We start from the raw sequence: 20,970 nt of genomic DNA, 5'->3' as shown, positions 1-20,970 counted from the left end.
TTAATGATTGTGCAGGTGACATATGAGGCACACAAGGAGTACCTGGCAAAGATGTATGAGGAGTACCAGCGTCAAGAAGAGGAAAACATCAAGAAAGGCAAGAAGGGTTTGGTCAGCACCATCTCAGGTCTGTCGGCTCAGACCTCTGGCATCAAAGGTGCGGTTGAGATGGGAGCAATAGATCGCAACTCCCAGTCGCCAGGAAGCCAGGGGGAAAATGATGGCGTGGATCCCCGTAACCTCCTGGCAGAAGGTCGGGGTCCAGAGGCGGGTCAGAATGCAGGAGATGGCGTTAGCGTTGAAGTCCAGCACCTCCTAGTGGACATCAAGGCTGAGAAGGTGGAGGCCACAGAGGTGAAGATGGACGACATGGACACTCCAGGAGGCTGTGAGAATGGAGCGCTCATGGAGGTTGACTCCCTGCTGGATAATGTTTACTGTGCCGCAGTGGGGAAGCTGAGCGGTGACCTCAGCAGTGTGTTGCTGCCAAAGAGCAGCATGGGCGACCAGAGTGCACCTCCTCTCATCACACTGGATGATGACAAAGACAGCAACAACTTCTTGTTCTGCAAGGCCGACATGGAAGGCGCATTACTGCCTGACTTCAGTCCAGCTCAAACTTTAATGCCACACAGCCCAGAAGCTTCACATGCCTCCAGTGCCGGCCGTGAACTGGGCCTTCTGGCTCACATGACTGGAAGCTCAGCGTTTGCCTCGTTACCCAGCATCTTGGAAAAGGATGAGTTTGGGAGTTTGGCAGCGTTGGACAGCATTAACCATGTCCCTCCTGCACAGGTTGAGGCACCCTCGTTCTCCACAAGTCCAGAGGTTGTGGCGCCCTCTAAAGGAGACATTTCAGCTGGCTGGAGCAGGAACGCAGTTGATGTGAATGCCACAAGCAACACCTCAGATGCAGTTGAGATGAAGATTCAGACAACAGCTACCACACAGGTTAGAAACGCTTCCAAAAATACAGTCCATTCTCTAGCCAGGGTGTTTATTGACCTAAACCGCAAGGGTGGGGCATTATTCAAGATTCAAGAGTTTTATTGTCATATGCACAGTAGAACAGGTAGTTCTGATGTGCAATGAAATTCTTGTTCTGTTCATTCTCCCAGCAGAAAGAAAGAAAGAAAAACACAAGAAAATGAATTAGAACAGAAGAAACATTAATAACAGTAAATTAAGCAACAACAACAGAAGAGACATTAGCTTTTTCAAAATGGGGACTTGGAAGAGCCTTCAAAGCACCTTTCATGTTGCTGTAGACTTGGTCCAGGATGCTATTTGCCCTCGTGGGAAAGCCTACATGCTGGTAACATTCGGGGAGAACAGTCCCGAGGCTCTGTGTCCACAAGACGCCGAAGTCCGATCTCCCCGGCAAGCGGCAAATGTCCCCAACCGGACCGCCGAGTCCAGTAAATCCTCCGCGAACACACAGCACTCTCCGATCTCCCGTAGCTGCAATCCTTGCTCTCAGCTCGTCCATCCTGTCTTCGAGAGAGCGGACGCTGGCCAGCAGCAGGCTCGGCAGCGGTGGCCCAGTCGCTACAGCCTTTATCCTAGCACGCAGGCCGCCCCTCCTGCCTCGCCTCCGCCCCGGACGCTCCTGGGCATTTAGCTCACCAGGCCCGCAGGCTGCTGCGTCCTCCCGACACAGAAGAAAGCCAGTCCGAGAGGCTGAACGAAAGCTCATGGTGAACCCCGCCGATGTTCAAAAGTTGTCTCTATGCTGCAATGCAGCGCAGCACGTTGAATGTCCAACATGAACAACAAAATAGCAAAAAAAATAGAAAAAAAACGGGAGAGTGAAACAGAGACGTCTGCCACGGAGGGCGCCATCTTGTTTTTGGAAACTGCTGTTATTCTGTTATTATAGATAGAGTATACATATTATTATTATATATAACACGACTTTTTTTTACTTGAATAATGATTTGGAGTGCATTAGAAAGTGGAAAGGAAAATATAGGTCTTGTAAGGGGTTTTGCATCAAAATAACAATTTCTTTAAATATAACACTATGAACTATTTACAATGTTCACATTTGGAACTAAACTGTGTGTGCACACGTGCGTGTGCATGCCCTACATTGCCATACAATATGTAACCTTCTGCGCTACACTCCTCCACGTTCTCTCCTTGCTTCCTAGCAATACATGAAAGAGAGCCATGCCGAGCTCTTATCAAATGCACTTCTGCCACCGTGTGGCCGTTTTTATTGCTTTATTATTTCCTTCTTGCGTCATGACCTCATCTTGCCTCTTGCCCCCAAAAAACGCAAAAGATGAATAAATACATCTTCGAGAGCAAGCGTTCGAGTTTAAAATAAACGAATAAATATGTCTTTGGTATTGAACGAGTTAACAAGTATATTGCACAACCAAGTAGCGACAAAACCACTGTTGCAACAACGGTAAGGAGCTACTCGGCCAGCGTTAAGAGCGCTGAGGAGTACATGGTGAACAACATACGGCAAGCGTAACATGCTTGAGTTTCCCACTAACAGCTGAGTATCAACATTTTAAAGCTCCTCCTGGATGCTGGCCACTTGTGACGCTCCAGATGGAGATAAAAACTTCATCAGGAGGTTGCTTACAGCCACAGCTGGTAATTGCAGTGTTTGTTGACCCAGCGCTAATTAGAGACTGCAGCGGTTCTTTGCTTGTGTAGACCACTATAGACTTAATTCTACATTTGGTGGTTAATTGAATAGACGGTATCCCATAGAATGGCCCACGAAGAACACCTCTTATGCCAGTTGTTGTGCTTGGTGACGGTTTAGAGGGGGGGACGACGGCGGGCACCCGTGTTGGCAAACATTCCAGGCAGTGCCATGAGCTGCAATACGCAAGCATTTATTCCGCAGCAGCAGATGCGAGCTGCACTAGAGGTTAGGCTTTTTGGGGACATAGTGGGGTCACTAATGGAAAACCAGAGGGAATTTACTTGAGGACATTGTTTTGCTGTGATGAAAACACTCGCGTTTGATTTGTCGCCACCGCTTTTTTAACAGGCTTTTTGCAGTGTCCTGCTGACTCATTCATTCATTTGGTGTTAATCGGTCGCATTGAGGTTGTTTTTATTGAGGCGCCTTGGAGGTGGGGATGGGGGGGTCATGTGAGGACTCATTGCAAAGTCATCATTACTTGCGAATGGAATGAATGCAGTGTAATTTGTTATCTAGGCCTGCACGTTCCCGGCAGGAGTATATTGGGCCTAACTGGCCTACCTACGACCTCTGACTTGTGCTTGCTAGTGACAGTTATGTATTTTAGGACTATTCACGTTTATGTCCCCTCCAGAGTCTAAATGGCCACCTAAGCAATCCAGTGGACAGTGTGGACTTGAGGGGCGCGACCATGCCTGAAGACCAGCGGCGGCAGTTCAGCCCAGGGCCTCGCACCACTATGTTCCGCATCCCAGAGTTCAAATGGTCACCCTTGCACCAGAGACTGCTGGCTGACCTGCTCTTTGCCCTGGAGAGTGACGTCCATGTGTGGAGGAGGTGTGCTTGATATGACACACGCACGTCTGATTTCTGCAATATGTTTGCTTCCAACAATCCTCTTTGTTTCCCACTCGCCCTCCATAGCCACTCCACCAAGTCCGTCATGGACTTTGTCAACAGCAGCGAAAACATCATTTTCGTCCACAACACCATCCATCTCATCTCACAGATGGTGGACAACATCATCATCGCTTGCGGGGGAATCCTTCCCTTGCTCTCAGCTGCCACCTCTCCCTCTGTAAGTGGAGCGCTGCGTCCTCATTACTATGTGTAGTATTACAGTGCCATCTAGTGGATGGCTCGATGGATAGCTCACTCAAATTCACATAAAGGTCGATCATAACCTTGATTACATGTAATAATACACTCTCCAAAAGAGGTTTTGTTTGTGTCAGCGTTGTTTTTTTGTTTGTTAATTAGGTAAATACACAATAAACTGTTCTAATAGGGTGGTAATGGGCCGAATGTCCACTTTTGACAGAATTGTGGGCATTTCCCTTAATATTTCAGTACTAATACATGAATCTAAATGGCAGAATGAAGTTATATGCAGGAAATTTGGTGCTCATCCAAATTAAGTCTCTGCTCTATTGAGTAGCGTACTAATTGGTGTATTTGTGCTTGTTTTGTTAATGCTTTAAAGTAAAAACTGCCTTCAAGGTAATTCATCCTGCTGTTTTAATTAGTTTCCTTTTCATTAGTTTAAAATGACTTCAAGTCAAACATAATTGAATCAGCTTTATATCAATATTATTATCATTATTAAAAATGTACAAAGGCATTAAGCTCATGCTGTTTTTTCAAGTTTTACTGTATAATGAACACTACCAACATCAGCAACTGGGAAATTACATGCTAATATTCCTGCAGACTCCCAGTGAGAAGTTATTTGTCTTTTAATCAAACTTTTTCACAGTTATTGACTTGTCTTCTGTCATCCGCAAAGGTGGAGAACATCGAGGCCATGCAGGGCATGTCCTCGGAGACGGCCATCACATTCCTGTCCCGTCTGATGGTCATGGTGGACGTGCTGGTCTTCTCCAGCTCGCTCAATTTCAGTGAGATCGAGGTGGAGAAAAACATGTCTTCCGGCGGCCTGATGCGTCAGTGCCTGAGACTCGGTAAGCTTGCCACGGCCTAAATATGAAGTAACAATTCTGCTGTGGCCTCTGAAAAACATCCGTTTTGACCAACCGGCGTAATTTGTCCTGCGATGGGAGCATGAGCACTGCAGGGAGCAAGGAGAGCAATTTGCAGCGTAATCAGGAACTCTGCACATCTCACACCTTCTCACAGGTCGTTTGGGCATACTGTGGAGTTTGTTTAAACATTTGCTTTTAAAGCTCCCGCCCCGCATTTGTTTAAATGGATTAAAAGTCAATTTAGATATGACAGCATGTCCATATCAATTTTTCAGTTTGTGCCTGTTTTTCTGGGTTACTCCATAGGATGTTAAAAAAAGAGAGGGGAAAAGAAGGCGTCACAGTGTCTTGGTTGCAAACATTTTAATTTGTCGTCAGAGGCTGGGGCGTAAAATCGTTCTGGCTGCTGATTTCACTCCCGCTTTCTGTGGCAGCAGCCTGAAACAGAAGGTCATCGCGGGGCTCTGATTACTTTCAAAGAGGTCACACGTTATCAACAGTGCATTTCCCTTCCACTGAGATGACTGTCTCTTTGTGTGCTGTGTGTGTGCACGCGTGTGTGTGCTCAGTGTGTTGCATGGCTGTGAAGAGCTGTCTGGAGTGCAGGCAGAGACACACAGACTTGGGGAAAATGATGTCTGTTCCAAACAACAACAAATGCCAGGAAATTCTGCCAAATGCTGTGACCCCCGGCAAGGTACAAAACATTGTCAGCAAGACCCACTTTGCTTTTGCTGTCTTTTGTCCTTTGTGTCCAATTGCAGTTTGCCTTATGCCGAGCGTGCATTTTCAGCCATCCTGTGATGTTAAATAAGCATCTTTCTCCCTATTATTTTGCAAATGATGTCCGTTCCATTAGTGTAGTGTACAAAAGCAAAATAAACAAAACATTTTGTCTTTCTGCTTTAGACCATTTTAGAAAGCAATGTCTCCCCCATCAAGGACCCTGATCGCCTCCTGCAGGACGTGGACATCAACCGTCTGCGTGCGGTGGTGTTTCGTGACGTGGTAAGTATGCCCATAAGGGTGTACCGCACTGGGCGGCTTTCCATATGAGCAGGAGGTTTATTAAAATGGCACTTTAGGTACACCTGCACCATATAAGGAATGATTCAACAAGTGTATAGTAAAGTCCAGTAATATAAAAAGAGTCCAACTGTATTTGTGGTATCACCAGGCCTGTCATGATAACACATTTTTCTGGTTGATAATTGTGCTACAAATTATCGTCAATATTTGATTTTATCGGCATTTTTTTAAAGACCATTTTTTTCATTATTTGGCATAACACACGCCGGTGTGTCTGGCTCACCGCTTCCCTCAGATGACAGTGATTGGCTTTATCTTTGTTTTATTGTTTGTTTTGATGACTCTTACGTGGCTGTCGTGCCAGAGTTCCTGCTGCGGGAGGAGCCGTTGCTTCTCAGGAAAACGCAGACGCAGGGGTGGCAGACTTGTGAAGGTCAAAGCCTGGCTGGCACTTTCTCCCGAGGTGGTGCGGTTCCCACATAATGTACCGCGAGACTACGAAGATCGTTTTTCGCCGCTTCGTCTTCATGTTCCCCTTTTTTCCTCGTCACTACTTTTGAACAAATGTGCTCACCTTGTCCATTCTGTTTAAAAACGAAATATTCCCACGCTGGGGCTGTTGCCTTAGAAACCATCGCTTCTGTGCATGCTGTCATGCTAGCATATGCTTTCTCACAAAGCTATTTTTTTGCTAGCACCCTGGGTCCCAGTAGCTCCGCCTCCACAAAGAGGCTGAATGAGAGGACAAGAGGGTTCACTCTCTCCGTTCATTCCACGATAGAACCAATGCGCACAGACACATGCAGAGTGAACCCTCTTGCAACGAGCAGCTTGAAACATATCAACTTATGGGGGCTTTTAATTATCGACCTGTGTTTTTTTTTTTGGTTGTTTTTTTTTTTAATCGATCGATTCATCGATTTATCTATCGTGACAGGCCTAGGTATCCCCTTCAAGTATAGACCCGTCTTTATTCTTCTCCACGGCAGGACGACAGCAAACAAGCTCAATTTCTGGCTTTGGCTGTGGTCTACTTCATTTCGGTCCTCATGGTCTCCAAGTACCGAGACATCCTGGAGCCGCAACGCGAGACTGCCAGGACGAGCAGCATGCACCAGGAGATCGACTCACCGACCATCACAGGCACGTTTTTCAAGTATCATGACTGGTCACAATCCGGCAGCTTTGTCTACCCCTGCATGTACTTGAAAAACATCAGTTGCACGACTCAGCTGTTGGTGTGAAACTCTTGTGTGCTCCATTTGTGGTACTGTTGTTTACAATGAACTCATCCGCAGTATTACTGCTGAGCAGTTCACTCCTTGCCGCTAATACAACATTGGTTCTGTTGCTGCTGTGTTGTGCAATATACTTGTTCATAAATGACCATGCGGTCAAAGAGAGCGAGAACATTTACGCTAGTCATGTTTTAGGTTTGTTTTTTTGGGAGTGCTGCTAATAATACATAAAATGACATCTAAAATGTGACAAACACAGACAACATTACAGTAACGTACAGATTAACATTCATTCAATCATTTTTTGGGTTGAAATATTGATGAAAGTGTAATTTACCGTTTCCCCCACTAGGTAGCACCATCACGCGCTAACGTTGCTTTACGTGCACTTGGAATGCATTAGAAAATGCAAAGATTGTCAGCTGGGATGTATTGTGGTCATCTATGACAAGGCAAAGAAGAGGAAATGTACAAAGGTGACATCAAGGACACACAAAGAATGATCAGCATGAAGATGGCGAGCAGTGGGAAGAAGGCCAGTGTGTTTTTTTGAGGGGTGTGGCGATGGATCCCTGGCTGGTTATTTTCAGTGTCATCTGTCAGTGGCCATTAGGCAAGCAATCTTCCAGAGGAGAATGGGATCATAGAGGTTGCTGGAAGCAAAGAGAGGCACTCTGCCGCTTTATATATTTCACCAGAAAATGAGGGAATTTTCCCGGCTGAGAGCAGCAAATGATTGTCTGGGAAACAGCAGACGACTCGTAGGCTGAAGACTGACCTCACACGCTGACCTCATTGGGGGAGCCTATTAAAACTACAATGTGCCAAATAAAGTGTCCATAATACAGTCAATATAATAATATGAGCCTTTTTTAGTGTGACTCATGTTTTAAGTATTTCATGTTCCTGTATGCTTGTCTCCTGCAGAACCATCACAGACGTTCACCAACAGCAATGACCACTTTTCACCACCAGAGGAGCCATTCATTCCCCATGCAGACTCAACTATCAGAGCAGAGCGGGTCGTCAGCGTGGTTAATGGATCTGACCCGGGGTGTGGGGCAGGAGGTCCAGACGCAATAAGTGAGCTCTTATCAGGCCTGGCGAAGAAGTCCCTGCAAGGTCTGTCCGAGCAGCCAACTGTGGAGGTGATGAAGCAGCCGCCGCCTTGCTCCTCTGCCCCCGCTAACAAGGGGCTCAATGTTAAGGAGATTCTGAAGAGCCTGGTGGCGGCGCCTGTGGAGGGCGTGGAGGCCGGCCTTGAGCCGGTGTCCTGCCCGGACCCCGCCGCCAAGGCCCAGAGCATTCTACCCATGCAGTTTCACTCCTTTGACAGGTATGCAGTGCAGACAAGCTGGCTTCACACTACACAACGTGTAGTTTCTTCTTGGAAAATTCTGTTTTTGTGCATTTCTGCTGATTTTTTCCCCCCAACTATTTCAACTACTTGTAGATTTTCTTGACTTTAGTTTCTATGACTTTATTCCCATAATATTACAACTTTTTTTCCAAAAATTACAACTTTATTAGTTGTTTCTCGTAAAATGATGACTTAAAATTATAATTTTTTTCTTTAATCTCAACTTTACAACCCTAGAGTGACATTAAATGTCCTCATAATATTACGTCGTTCTCATAAAATTATGACTTTTCTGGTTAGATTACAACTTTTTGTATTGTAATATTTTAACTTTATTCTCCGTGTTCCGCAAATGGCACCCGGGCCTGGCTTTGGACCCCCCTACTCTAGACATGATGATGGTAACCACATTGAAGTCAATTTTGCACAATAGGGGACCTTTTAAAGAGTTGAATGGAGGGCTGAAGTACTGACTACTTCTGTATGTGCATTCCAAAGACATGACTTGATTACGGCCAAGTATGCTTGATTAATATTCGTGGAAGAAATGCAGGTCAATCTAGCACAATCCAAAGTACTCCCCAGGAGATAACACCCTGGGAGCTGGGAGCAACAACTCGCCTTCTAATGTATTCAACTGCTGAGGTGAGCTGATGAATAGGGGAGAGTATGTGGAAAGAAGATGGAGGGCGGGGGGGTCTCCAGGGTGTTGATGACAGATTAAACAGAAGCGGCCTCACGCCACGCGGCGCCCGGCCCTGTCGACCTCACAGCTCACAGCCCTAATGGGACGTGGCGGCTTGAAATGAGTTTCTACAGCCAAGAGTATCATTTTTGAAATGCTTTCACACAAACCGTCCCCAGTCACGCGCACGACTTTGTCCCCCCCACCCTGACTCCGGGCCCCCATTTGGTAGTGTCTAATTGTTTGCCACCTGTCAGCCAGATGAGCTGCCAGCACGAACACGCCTTTCATTCGGCCGTCAGCATGGCCGTAGATTGGACATGACAACATCAAAAACAAAAAAGGAGGGAAGCAAATGACTTGGATGGCGAGTGTGCGTGGTTTCACTTTGCCTTCAAAGGGGAGGGGCACCCCCAATGCCTTAGGAATGCTTGTGCAATGGTAATGTGGTAGCAGACATACTCGTGCAGTCGTGCTGCTGTAGGCCGACGTGCGACGGTGAGCCAAGGGGAAGATTTGTAGTACACTTTCCCCTCGTTTATGCTGGAGGGATAGGTTCCCAAAATAGCCAACTTTATTTGTTTTCAATGATTCTATATGTTTTAAGGCTGTAAAAAAAAAAAACCACACCATACACGTCATACACTTTTCTCACATTTCTCTCTTCTTTGATTAAACACTCTCAAAGTTCAAATCCTTTGAGTTTGAATGATCAATCTCTTGGACACAAGAAATGATGACGTGACTCACCAGGGACAACAGGTGAAAAATAGCCTTTTGGCTAATTCTGGTGCATTTGCAGCAATGCTATTTAATGTACACCGTCCCTGGCAAATAAAACATCACTCCTCTGACATGCCTCGTCCCGGCGTTGTTCGGCTGTAGCGTTTTTGTGTCCTTGCTCCTGTCGTAGTATTTTACACCTCCTCGTAGTCCTCCATGAAGCCAAGATTCATTTACAGTATTCCATAATGGCACGCTAGCAAACGGGATACATGACAGTGGTGTGTGAAGGAGATCCATTGATGATGAAAACGCTGAACACAATGGGCGGGTTCTCCTTAGCCAATCAGGGCTGTTGTGACTCTGTAGTTAGCCGACTGACGAGGTGGAGGGACGACATCTTTACTCCACAAGTCTTCAACTCTCTAATGAGTATACAACACCCTCTGCTGGTAGCAGTAGTAAGTACAATGACAAACACAGACAGATCACGCGAATACACCACAAGGACGCAGAAGAAAATATGCAAAATTGCATATATAAAAACCCAGGAAAAAAAGATGAGCCGCGATGTGGCGAGGGAACGCCGTATTGCATTACAGTCAGAATTCTTGAGCAATGTTCGTACAAGAGCGCTTGTGTGATGAATACGGTACTAGGAATCGACCCATAATGTAGTACGGTACCGAGAATTTTATGTAGGCATAGTACAGCACTAGGAATACTTGCGGTACACACCAGTTGTAGTACAATACTGTACTCGGAATTGTTGTGTGTGGGCAGTACGGTGCCAGGAATAGTCGTGCAATGCCAGTGCAGTAGGTGTACATCGCCAGGAATACTTATGCATTGTTGGCACGTTGATAGTACAGTACTAGGAATACTTGTACAATGGTGTCATAGTAGGAGTACAGTGCTGGGGGGAATTATCAAGAGCAGTGCAGTAGGTGGTGGTCGGGTACTAGAACTAGATTTCATGTGCAGCAGTAGCACAGTGGACTGCTGGTACATCACTCGGGATTATTTAGCAGTGTTTGTGACGCAGTACCAGGAACACTTGTTTGACTGCAGAACCCAGAATTATTATGCGTGAACGGTGCCGTAGAGGTACATGTGCCATGATTGCACAGTACTAGGAACACCCGTGCACTGGTGGCAGAGTCCACTAGTAGTATACTACTAGGAATACTAATGCAAAGGTCGTACTGTGAAATTTGTGCAATGGGTGCTCCGTACTTGGACCACTTGTCCACTTGTGGTATGGTTGGGGTGCACTAGTGAAGAATTATGATGCATGGCTTTTTTACATTTCCTGTGTAGTGGCAGAACAGTAGATGTTCAGTACTCTTTGTTGGTTGGAAAGTACTAGAAGTACTGCATGTGTGCAACACTTGTGTCATGGTCGTACGGTGGGCATACTTGTGCAGTGCTTCCTCCAAATGAACTCTGTGAGCTTGTCTGTCATGACGTATTCATCATAGCCATAATGAAGCAACAAAATTGCTTTGAATTGCAGCTTCCTCCTTTGTATTCCTAAATAAAACACTGCTAGATTAGGTGGAATCCTCTGTTGGATGTGCAAAGGAAACATTTCTGCGGTTATGCTTTACAGCACAGCCACATCTCCCTCTGCCTCAGACCTCATTAATATTCATTCCGAGATTAATCCTGGCTTTATTCCCCACAACTCAATTAAGACAATCCTATTAATAAAATATGCTCTAGATAATCTATACATGATTCATGAGCGCTCCGCGATTGAATTATTCATGCTTCACATTTTATCAACATCCCGCACATCTAATGTAACGCTCCCTATGCAGGCCGCGTCCCCCCAGCGGCTCCCTCGTTCACCAGAGATGTTCTGATATCTGTCAATGATGTTTCACGCAGGAGAGCAGAACAAAGGTGTGCTAGATAAATGATACTTGTCTTCAGTTTGCTTCAGAGCACCGCGTTATCTCTGCACATGTGAATATTTTATGATGCTTTCAAGATCCTCTCTCTCTCTCTCTCTCTCTCTCTCTCTCTCTCTCTCAGTTTTGATCTGCTGTACTGAGAAAAGAAAAACAACAAAAGAATGAGTGCAGTTTTTGTTTTTATCTAAAAACTCATTACATACCACGTAACAGCAAGGTGTTTTAACGTAAATAATGTTGTGGAGGACATGAGAAAGTGGGAAGAAAAACTCAACAAGTTACACAGCACAGCAAGGAGCAAACTGCTCTGCTGATGAGTTCATTGGAAACAACAGTATGGCAAGTTTCACACACACCAGTTTCCAACCAGCCACATACTGCCACATAATCTCATGCTACATGTTCTCAAATGTCCATTTGGCTCAGTAATAAGCCTTAGCGATTTCTCTACATTATGTGCCTTTTGTTTTCATCATTATTTACCGTTGCATTGAACTTATTTCCATGCTGTTGTAGACCAAAGCACAGCAAAAGGCCATAAAAATTACAGTTCACCACATCTTACCAAAGCTTATCACCACTAGTTAGAAATAAATTCACCAGCCAGGAGATATCTCACCCCTCTAAAACCCTCTCCTTTTTAAATAAGTAGCCTATGTGTGCCGTTAAAAAATAAGACACATGATGTTTTAATATCATGTCATAATATACTGTATATTTACGTTTCATTGTGCGCTTTATTATTTTTAAGTGTGCAGGAGTAGGGGGAACATGACTTGCAGTCAGATGTCTGAAAGGGTACGTGACTGTGAAAAGTTTGGGACTTACAGTATTTTGCCCTTTATTGGTCAATTTAAGCATTAGCAGAACTTCCTTCCTGGCTGCATTGATTTCACAGAGCCTGTAGCAGCGAACGCTACTTCCATCAGCAACAGCAACACAGAGAGCGTTTGCTTCCGCTAATCATGGCAGAGTTGGTGAGAGCCGCTGCCTACTTTTTACTTGTACTCCCCCCAGGCAGAGAATAATGTTTCTGGGTGCTAGGCAGATCCAGCTATAGTGAAACACGAAGCCACTCTCATAGCGTTAGCATGAAGCATTAATGCTATAACGTTTCATTGACAAAATAAGACCATAATAAAACAGTTACTTGCAATGGCGGCTTTCACTGGGATGCTGATTCATGGGATGGCTTCAGCACAAGATGTGTGCTCCCGGCTGAGCTGGTAAATTCAATTAAAAAACGCACAGGTGACACAGCAGCATTAACTTACGTAGTGGTGTGAGGCGCTGTGTGTCACTACAGCAGAATCTGTAGCTTGGTTAATATGCAGGTCAATCTATGTAAATGCAGCATTGTTGCCGTGTGTCCACTAGGGGACAGTACAGTTCCTACTGTCGGAAGAGTACCAAACTTGAGTTATCCCTTCTACAGTATTCTTTTTTGCGTCTTCTAAATGGGGACTTCAGCACAAATGTTTTTCTGCCAGTATCACGGACTGCAGGATGATGAGGCAGTTTCAGAACTGCTGACTTTCTGTGGACGTATCAATCTCTTCCTGCAACAAGCAACACTAAATGCAACGATTGTGTGTTGTCTCTCTTGAGGCTTTCCAGAGATCAGCCTCAGACGCCAACAGACTTAGCTGGAGACCAAACAGGCCTGCCCAGACATTTTACAAAAACAACCTTAAGACCAAATACAGACATACTCGGGACAAAAACTTGACTTCTCTCTGCTGTCAGGGGAGCGACTAGTTCAGCCTTGCATTCCATTATCTTGAAACTGATCTTGAGACATTTCCCAATAAATGGTCCATGTGAAAAAGCAGAACTTCATCTTCATATCTGCATAGTAATAAACCCTAATGGGGTCAGAGCTCCTCCCTAGATGACCTGCAGGCGTTCTGTTGCTCACACAGAGCTTCCTTTTCCACTCTGGGAGGGCAGAGGTCCACCAGTAGCAAAAGAAGACATGACAAGGAAAGTGTAGTAGGTCTTAGTGGACATCTAGCATGTGTAAAAGAGCCGTTTTGTGTCTCTGCTCTACAGGAGCGTGGTGGTGCCTGTGAAGAAGCCGTCCCATGGAGGCCTCGGCATCAATACATTGGGTGGAAGTCCTTCTTCTGGCCTCTCGACCCCCAATATATTTGCCTCTGTGACCCCCAAAAGCATGATCAACACCATGGGTAAGTCTGCTTTAAGGTGATCACCCAGATTAGTTGCATTTGTATGCTGTCTGCACTGGTGCACCTCTCTGCCCGGTCAGACGTTTGCCACTAGATGGCGCTATTTACTTTCCCACCAGACTCTGCATCAGCCTCACAATACAAACCTTTGTTCCAGCCTGCAGAATTCCCCCTCATGCAACTAAATGAAACACTTCCTTTGAAATATCACTGGTAAATTGAGTATTCCCAGCCGTGCATGTGCGCCGCACTTTATCCTCCTTTCAGCAACCGTCACGTCCGTGAGTTGAGTCTACCGCAGACGTCCAGCAGTCAAGATATTTGAAAGGACACCTTCACCATCAATTACGAGAAGCAACTTTTATTTTTTTAATAAAGAAATCCCATTTCCTCAATGAACTTTTACAGGAATGAGGCCAATGTATCAACGCCAAAGGCATCTACCCAGACCTTGTGATCTCACACTGTTTGACCTTTCCCCTCCACTAAGGGAGCTGAACACTGAAGACTTGTGATTTATAATACGTCAAACATCTGATGCTGATGATGTTACTTCAGGTTATCGTTGCATCTTCATCTGTGCCATCTCCAAAGCAGCTCCGGTTGCAGCGTGTTGTCTTTGTTCACGCTGACGTAGAACTCACAGTGACTGCTACACTTCACTGATAAGAGCCAGACTGGCTTTTGTCTGCGTTGCATTCTTTTCTTCTTCTTCTCAGCATCTAGAGGAGACATGGACTCAGTCACCACGTCTACATGTAAATACAGTGCGCACAGCTCTATTTAGGACTTGTTAACCTGAATAATGAAAGGTTCATTTCTACGGGACATTATAGCACCCCCCATCATTACCACATTTACTGCTACCTGGTCTTGGTTTGCACTGACGCTACTGTTGTTGCGTGCAGGAGCTGTCGATGCCGCCACCACCTCCTCATCCACGCCCTCCTCCGGTCTCGTCAATGGCGCCACCAGTAAGAATCTTCCAGCTGTGCAGACAGTGGCGCCGATGCCTGAAGACACCGTTGAAAACATGAGGTACAGCCCGCCTCCTCGTGTGAATTATCAACACTGATTGCCTTATTATTGGAATTTCATCATTCACCGCCACACTGAAAACTCTCAAAATGGTGCTCGCTGCGTGGCGTATCGGAAGCGCCGCGTGCAAACAAAGTGGCGTCTCTTTGTGTGCGAGTGACCTTGACTCATCTCCTCTTGCTCTAATAGTTTGTGACAGCCCCACCCGAGAGCCCCACTTGTGTGTACTCCTCTAGACAAATAGAGGATCAGTTGCCATGGCAGCGGTGCCCACGGTAGCCTCGTGTAACCCTGGGACTCAACGATAGCGCCGTTTCATGGGCGAACCTGGCAAACGTCCATGCAAAATAAGTGAGAATAGATGTAGCAAGCACAGTGATAAGCTTAGCATAGCAAGCGCTGGATTCAAACAGTGCAAGTAGTCCTTGAGTGACTCTGACTCCGCTGCGTGTCATCAGAATTCAATCATATTTCATATTATTTATTCATATCATCATATTTGTCCACTTGTCCAGCCGTCTGTTGTCTAATTACAGAACACTGAATTACCTTTCATCGTCTAATCTGATGAGACCCAATCCAAGGGTGTCTTAAAGGGACTGTATGCAGCGCATTCCCTGGCTGCCTGGAGGGTGCCAACACTCGAACATGCTGCAGGCGTTAAGCTACGCCCTGTGTAACGCAAGCATGCTGGTTATGTTGGTCTGCAGGTAATGATTGCCATTGCTAAGGTCCTAACGCGTTGCATGCATAGCCTATCGTAACATCAACATGAATGTGTGTGTGTGTGTAGGTGCCACAAACATGGCTGTGAACACCAACGGCTAATTCCAAATTACATTTTTAAATGTAATTGTGAGAAATGTTGAATTTTTGATACACTCTGTACAATCTGCGCCATTGGTAGCATATGCATGGGGGCCATTTTTTATTGGCACACGGCAAATTCAAAAACTACACATAAAAAGCAACAGCAAAAATGGAAAAATCTGCAGCAGTTTTATGACAGCATATGTATATTTTTTTATAAAGTCAAAACATTGAAATGAAAAAGTAGTAATTAACAGGAAAAAGTTATAATTTGACAAGAATATCGGCGTAATACTACGAGGAAAAGTAATGTCATTTTAGTGTGATACAGTGGAAATGTTAAAGAAAAAAACATTGTTTTTTAAGTGGTAATATTAGAAACAAACAAAACAATAAATAAAGTTTTAATTATTGGAAAATTTGGTTGTGGAAATAGTTATAATGTTACGAGGATAAATTCAAAGGGCAAAGTTCATACTAATAACACACGTTTTTCAAGAAATGTCACTTAATAGCATGTGCAAGATGTCACAGTGCTTGCAACCTTTCATTTCTCAGTATGCGGCCCTCGCTGGAAAATGTTTGGACAACCCTGCGCTAGCCAGTGGGGGGTGTTGTATTTTCTGGTTTTGAAAGATGTGGTTTTGGAGCGAGTTGCATACAGTCCCTTTTGATTGAACAATATTTCTCTAATGGTTCAGGTTTGCAGGGCTTCGTTTATATGGTAGCCAAACATTTTCATGACTTTCATTGTGAAAACTAGCTTGACTTCTCCATGTGTGCAAGTCAGCGTACTGCCCTCCAGCTTTGGCGCTATCTGCTTGTATTGGTTGGGCGGCATGACCCTCCAGTTGTCGGAGGCACTCTGATAACGTCAGGCATCAGCATGTAAAGAGCTGAGCGCCTGAGAGATTAGGAAGTTCCCTCTGTGGCCTCCAGTGACAGACATCCCATGTGGAAAAAAAGCCTGACTGCTTTCCCCCAACAAAGAATGCAAACAAGTGTCCCAACAGCCACAATTTGAGTGTGTATGTTTTTTTTAATGACATAAACGCGGCCTTATTTACAGCTGCATTGAACTGTGGACATCTCTTTTGGTTTTGCATCCCCTAAAATGTGTCACTTACCTCAGCCCCCGCCATTAAATCAACTTTGCATGTGTGTAACTGGTCCACCTATAAATCGTTATTAAATGTTCTTTCTTTCTTTCCCCTCCGCAGTATTACGTCAAAGCTGGAGAGGGCTTTGGAGAAGGTGGCACCCCTGCTGAGGGAGATCTTTGTAGACTTTGCACCCTTCCTGTCACGCACCTTGCTGGGCAGCCACGGACAGGAGCTGCTGATAGAAGGTACGCCGTATGCTTATCCGACTTGAAACAGTTTTACAGCGGGAGGAACGGACCACATCCTCAGATGCACCTGCACGGCCCAATCAGGTCTAGCGCAAGAGCTGTGTTAAAAAAGATTCAAGAGTTTCAAGATTCAAGAGTTTTATTGTCATATGCAGTGAAATTCTTATTCTGTTCATTCTCCCAAGAAAAGAAAGAAAACACAAGAAAGAATAAGAACATAAGAATCATAAATACCAGTAAATTAAACAACAACAGAAGAGACATTAATACAGATACTGTAAATAATACAAATAAATAAATAAAGTACTACGAGTGTGTGCGTGTGTTGCGTGCGGCGTGTGTGAGTGCTTGGTTGAGAAGCCTGATGGCCTGTGGGTAAAAACTGTTTGCCAGCCTTGTGGTCCTGGACTTCAAACTCCTGTAGCGTCTGCCTGACGGTAGGAGTGTGAATAATGAGTGTTGTGGATGTGTGCTGTCCTTGATGAGGTTGTGTGTTCTTCGTAGGACTCTAGATTTATAAATGTCTTGCAGTGAGGGGAGGGCTGCCCCAACAATGTTCTGTGAGGTCTTGATCACCCGCTGGAGTGCCTTCCTATCACGTGTTGTACAGTTACCGTACCAAACAGTGATGGAGGCGGTAAGGACACTTTCCATAGTGCATCTGTAGAAGCAACTAAGGATTGTGGTGGACATGCCAAATTTCCTCAGTCTTCTCAGGAAGTACAGTCTCCTTTGGGACGTCTTCATAATTTGTTGGGTGTTGTGAGACCAGGTGAGGTCCTCGCTGATGTGTGTGCCAAGGAACTTGAAGGTTTTCACCCTCTCCACCTCAGTCTCATCAATAAACAGGGGTCTATGCGGCTCCTTTTCCCTTGTTCTTGGGTCGATGATCATCTCTTTAGTCTTATCTGTATTGAGAAGGAGATTGTTATCACGACACCAAGCTATGAGGTCCGCCACCTCTCTTCTGTATGATGTTTCAACACCACCAGTGATCAGTCCGATGACTGTAGTGTCATCCGCAAATTTAATGATACTGGTGTTGTTCTGGGAGGCCACGCAATCGTAGGTGAAGAGCGTGTAGAGGAGCGGACTCAGCACACACCCCTGTGGGGTCCCAGTGCTCACAATTCTTGAGCTGGATGTGTGATTGTGGACTCTGACTGACTGGGGCCTGCCTGTTAGAAAGTTAAACACCCAGTTACAGAGGGAGGGTGACAGGCCAAGTGTGAGGAGCTTATTTGTGAGTTTGTGGGGGCTGACTGTGTTAAAAGCAGAGCTATAGTCTATAAATAGCATTCTGACATATGTGTCCTGGCCCTGTAGGTGAGAAAGGGCTGTGTGGATGGCAGTGTTGACTGCATCATCCATGGACCGGTTCTGGCGATATGCAAACTGTAGGGGGTCCACAGTTGCCGGGATGCTCTTTTTGATGTGGGTCATGACTATTCTTTCAAAGCACTTCATAACAATAGGAGTGAGTGCTATAGGGCGATAGTCATTCAAGCAGGTCACGTTGCTCTTCTTGGGTACGGGCACTATGGTGGTGGACTTCAAGCAGGTCGGTACAGATGCTTGTGCAAGCGACAGGTTAAATATGTCAGCAAGCACATCAGCTAGCTCTGATGAGCAAACCCGAAGTGCACGTCCTGAGATGTTGTCTGGGCCTGCTGCTTTTCGTGGGTTTGTTTTGTTCAGAACCCTGCGCACATCAGCTGATGTCACCATGAGAGGTGAGTCCTGTGTGCTCCCCAAGTCCAGCCACCCTCTCTGCTCATCAGGAGTTTGGGTGTCAAAGCGGGCATAGAACTCATTCAGCTCATCTGGAAGTGTGGTTTGGCTGGACGTGGCTACGCTACTCCGCTGTCGATAGTCTGTGATGTGCTGGAGCCCCGCCCACATGCGCCGAGGGTCTGAGGTGGAATAGTAGCCCTCCAGCTTCTGTCTGTACTGTCTTTTGGCCTCCCGTATGGACCTCCTCAGGTCATATCTGGCCTTTTTGTAGTCCTCAGCGGTGCCCGTGACAAATGCAGACGAACGAGCACGTAGCTTAGCCCTTACATCACAGTTCATCCACTGTTTTTGGTTAGGGTATTTTCTGTAATACTTGGTGGTGGTAACAGTCTCTATGCATGTGCTAATGTAGCCAGTAACAGCAGAAGCATATTCATCCAAATCAACAGTACAATCTTCCCTCCCCGCTACAGTTTTAAACACATCCCAGTTTGTGCAGCCAAAGCAGTCCTGAAGTACTTGATCAGTTTCTTCATTCCACACTTTAACTGCTGTACGTACAGGGGGAGCTTGTTTAAGAAGTTGTCTGTATGTTGGATAAAGGAATATAGAGATGTGGTCGGCCTTTCCAAAGTAGGGTCTTGGAACAGCCTTCAAAGCACCTTTCATGTTGCTGTAGACTTGGTCCAGGATGCTAAATCATTACTTAAAAATCATTACTTCAAATAACTGCTCATTAACTCATTAAAAGAGGGAGCGTGCACACTCATATTCTGCAGTATTGCCACCTACAGGACAGGAGTAGAACTATACTGCTCTGCTTGTTATGCAAATGAGATGGGACATTCGTAGCATTTTCTCTTGTATTTGTAAATGTGTCAATGTACCATACAGAGCGACTTTGCTAATATTTAACCCCTCTCCTGTAGCTGAGCAAGGTCAGTCATCTTGTACATGAGCACCCTCGGTGAGCACCCTCGATATCAAGTGCGAGCGTAAGAACACATTTCAGTGCACTGAATTGTTCAATTCCTGTGCTTTTGGTTTCGTCTTCCTATGAGCTTGTGGCATTTTGAATGTTTCCAGCATTTCCTCAGAGTGTGTGTGTGTGTGTGTGTGTGTGTGTGTGTGTGTGTGTGTGTGTGTGTGTGTGCATGTGTCTGTCTGCGTGTTTGTGTCTGTCTGCGTGTGTGTGTGCGTGTATGTGTATCTTTTGCTTTTGTTTGGCATCCGTTCACTCCAGCGTGCAGCCACAGCCAGAACTACTGCCTCGTTTGTGTGAATATTTGCAGAGGTTTGGACTCTCTGTGTGCAGTTTTGAGTGTGTGTGAGTGTGTGTGTGGCCTCCAGGCTCTTGGCGAGACACAAAAATAATAACCCTGTCTTTGATTGTTGCCAAAATGTGATCTTTTAACAAGAAGCTAAACCAATATTAGCTTCAGCGGTTTGAGTGCAGATGAATTTGGATGAAAAACATGAGCGAGAGAGATGGTCTGATGCCACTTGACCCACTTCTGTGGAGCATATTTGTTTCATGTCCACTGAATGCATGCATTACCTCACTGCGGACAGCATGATGCTGACAAAAGTACAGTAATTGAATTTCACGCTGTGTATTTTTGTGCAGCTGCATGTGCACTTTAAAGGAGCCATGTTATATTGTTTCCGAGCATTTTGAGTGAGTCTTGAAGGTCCCGCATTGGCAGTGTGGTGCCCAAAAGAATTGAGACAGTATAAAAGTGCTTTTTGTAAGCCCTACTGAGAACACGGCATTCTGCGTGTCTGTAGCTTTAATGCTAATGAGCTGCCTGTCTCCTACAGAGAGTGTCTCCCCAAGAAGTGCTGTTGTGTATTTTGTCCACTTTTGACACACACACTGCAACGCAACGCTGCAACGTCTAATGTAAAAGAAGCCATATGTCACATGCAACGATGTAGCAGTTCGACAGCATCGTCATTAGCCTGTTTGCTGAATAAAAAGAAAATTAGCCGGACAAACAATTGTTTTGTTTTTTTAAGATGTGTAGCAAGCCTGTTTTTTTTAAACAACAGCGTTGGTATTCAGGCTGTAGGGACACCCATTACTGTTAAAACAACATTGAAAAGCCACGTTTGTATAATAGGAGCTTTTATAGTTCAAGAGTAGGGGAATTTCCCCTTCCTGCAGAGGTCATTTCTCCACGCTGTTGACTTCTTTAGTCTATAAAAGGTAGAATCGAGAGCTGCTCTTTTCACATTGAT

General features: G+C 45.3%; 1 protein-coding gene across 9 annotated transcripts in view; it reads left to right on the top strand.

Moving 5' to 3' along the window:
- Positions 1–20,970, top strand: part of LOC129191056 (neurobeachin-like) — a 249,397-nt gene that overhangs the window by 80,212 nt on the left and 148,215 nt on the right. For 8 of the 9 annotated variants that reach the window (XR_008573133.1, XM_054794030.1, XM_054794029.1 and 5 more), the window contains 11 exons: positions 16–951; positions 3,306–3,508; positions 3,596–3,749; positions 4,458–4,632; positions 5,223–5,350; positions 5,563–5,661; positions 6,672–6,825; positions 7,848–8,256; positions 13,660–13,796; positions 14,705–14,834; positions 16,865–16,992. Coding sequence is in view for 8 of the 9 variants with exons in the window: in XM_054794030.1 (XP_054650005.1) it covers positions 16–951; positions 3,306–3,508; positions 3,596–3,749; positions 4,458–4,632; positions 5,223–5,350; positions 5,563–5,661; positions 6,672–6,825; positions 7,848–8,256; positions 13,660–13,796; positions 14,705–14,834; positions 16,865–16,992 (2,653 nt within the window). In the remaining variant the exon portion in view is untranslated. The remainder of the gene's footprint in view (positions 1–15; positions 952–3,305; positions 3,509–3,595; positions 3,750–4,457; positions 4,633–5,222; positions 5,351–5,562; positions 5,662–6,671; positions 6,826–7,847; positions 8,257–13,659; positions 13,797–14,704; positions 14,835–16,864; positions 16,993–20,970) is intronic. The other variant, XM_054794033.1, reaches the window with a different exon arrangement.

This window comes from Dunckerocampus dactyliophorus, chromosome 12 (assembly GCF_027744805.1).
Source record: "Dunckerocampus dactyliophorus isolate RoL2022-P2 chromosome 12, RoL_Ddac_1.1, whole genome shotgun sequence".
Lineage (NCBI taxonomy): Eukaryota > Metazoa > Chordata > Actinopteri > Syngnathiformes > Syngnathidae > Dunckerocampus > Dunckerocampus dactyliophorus.
This window is presented reverse-complemented; position numbering and strand designations above follow the sequence as displayed.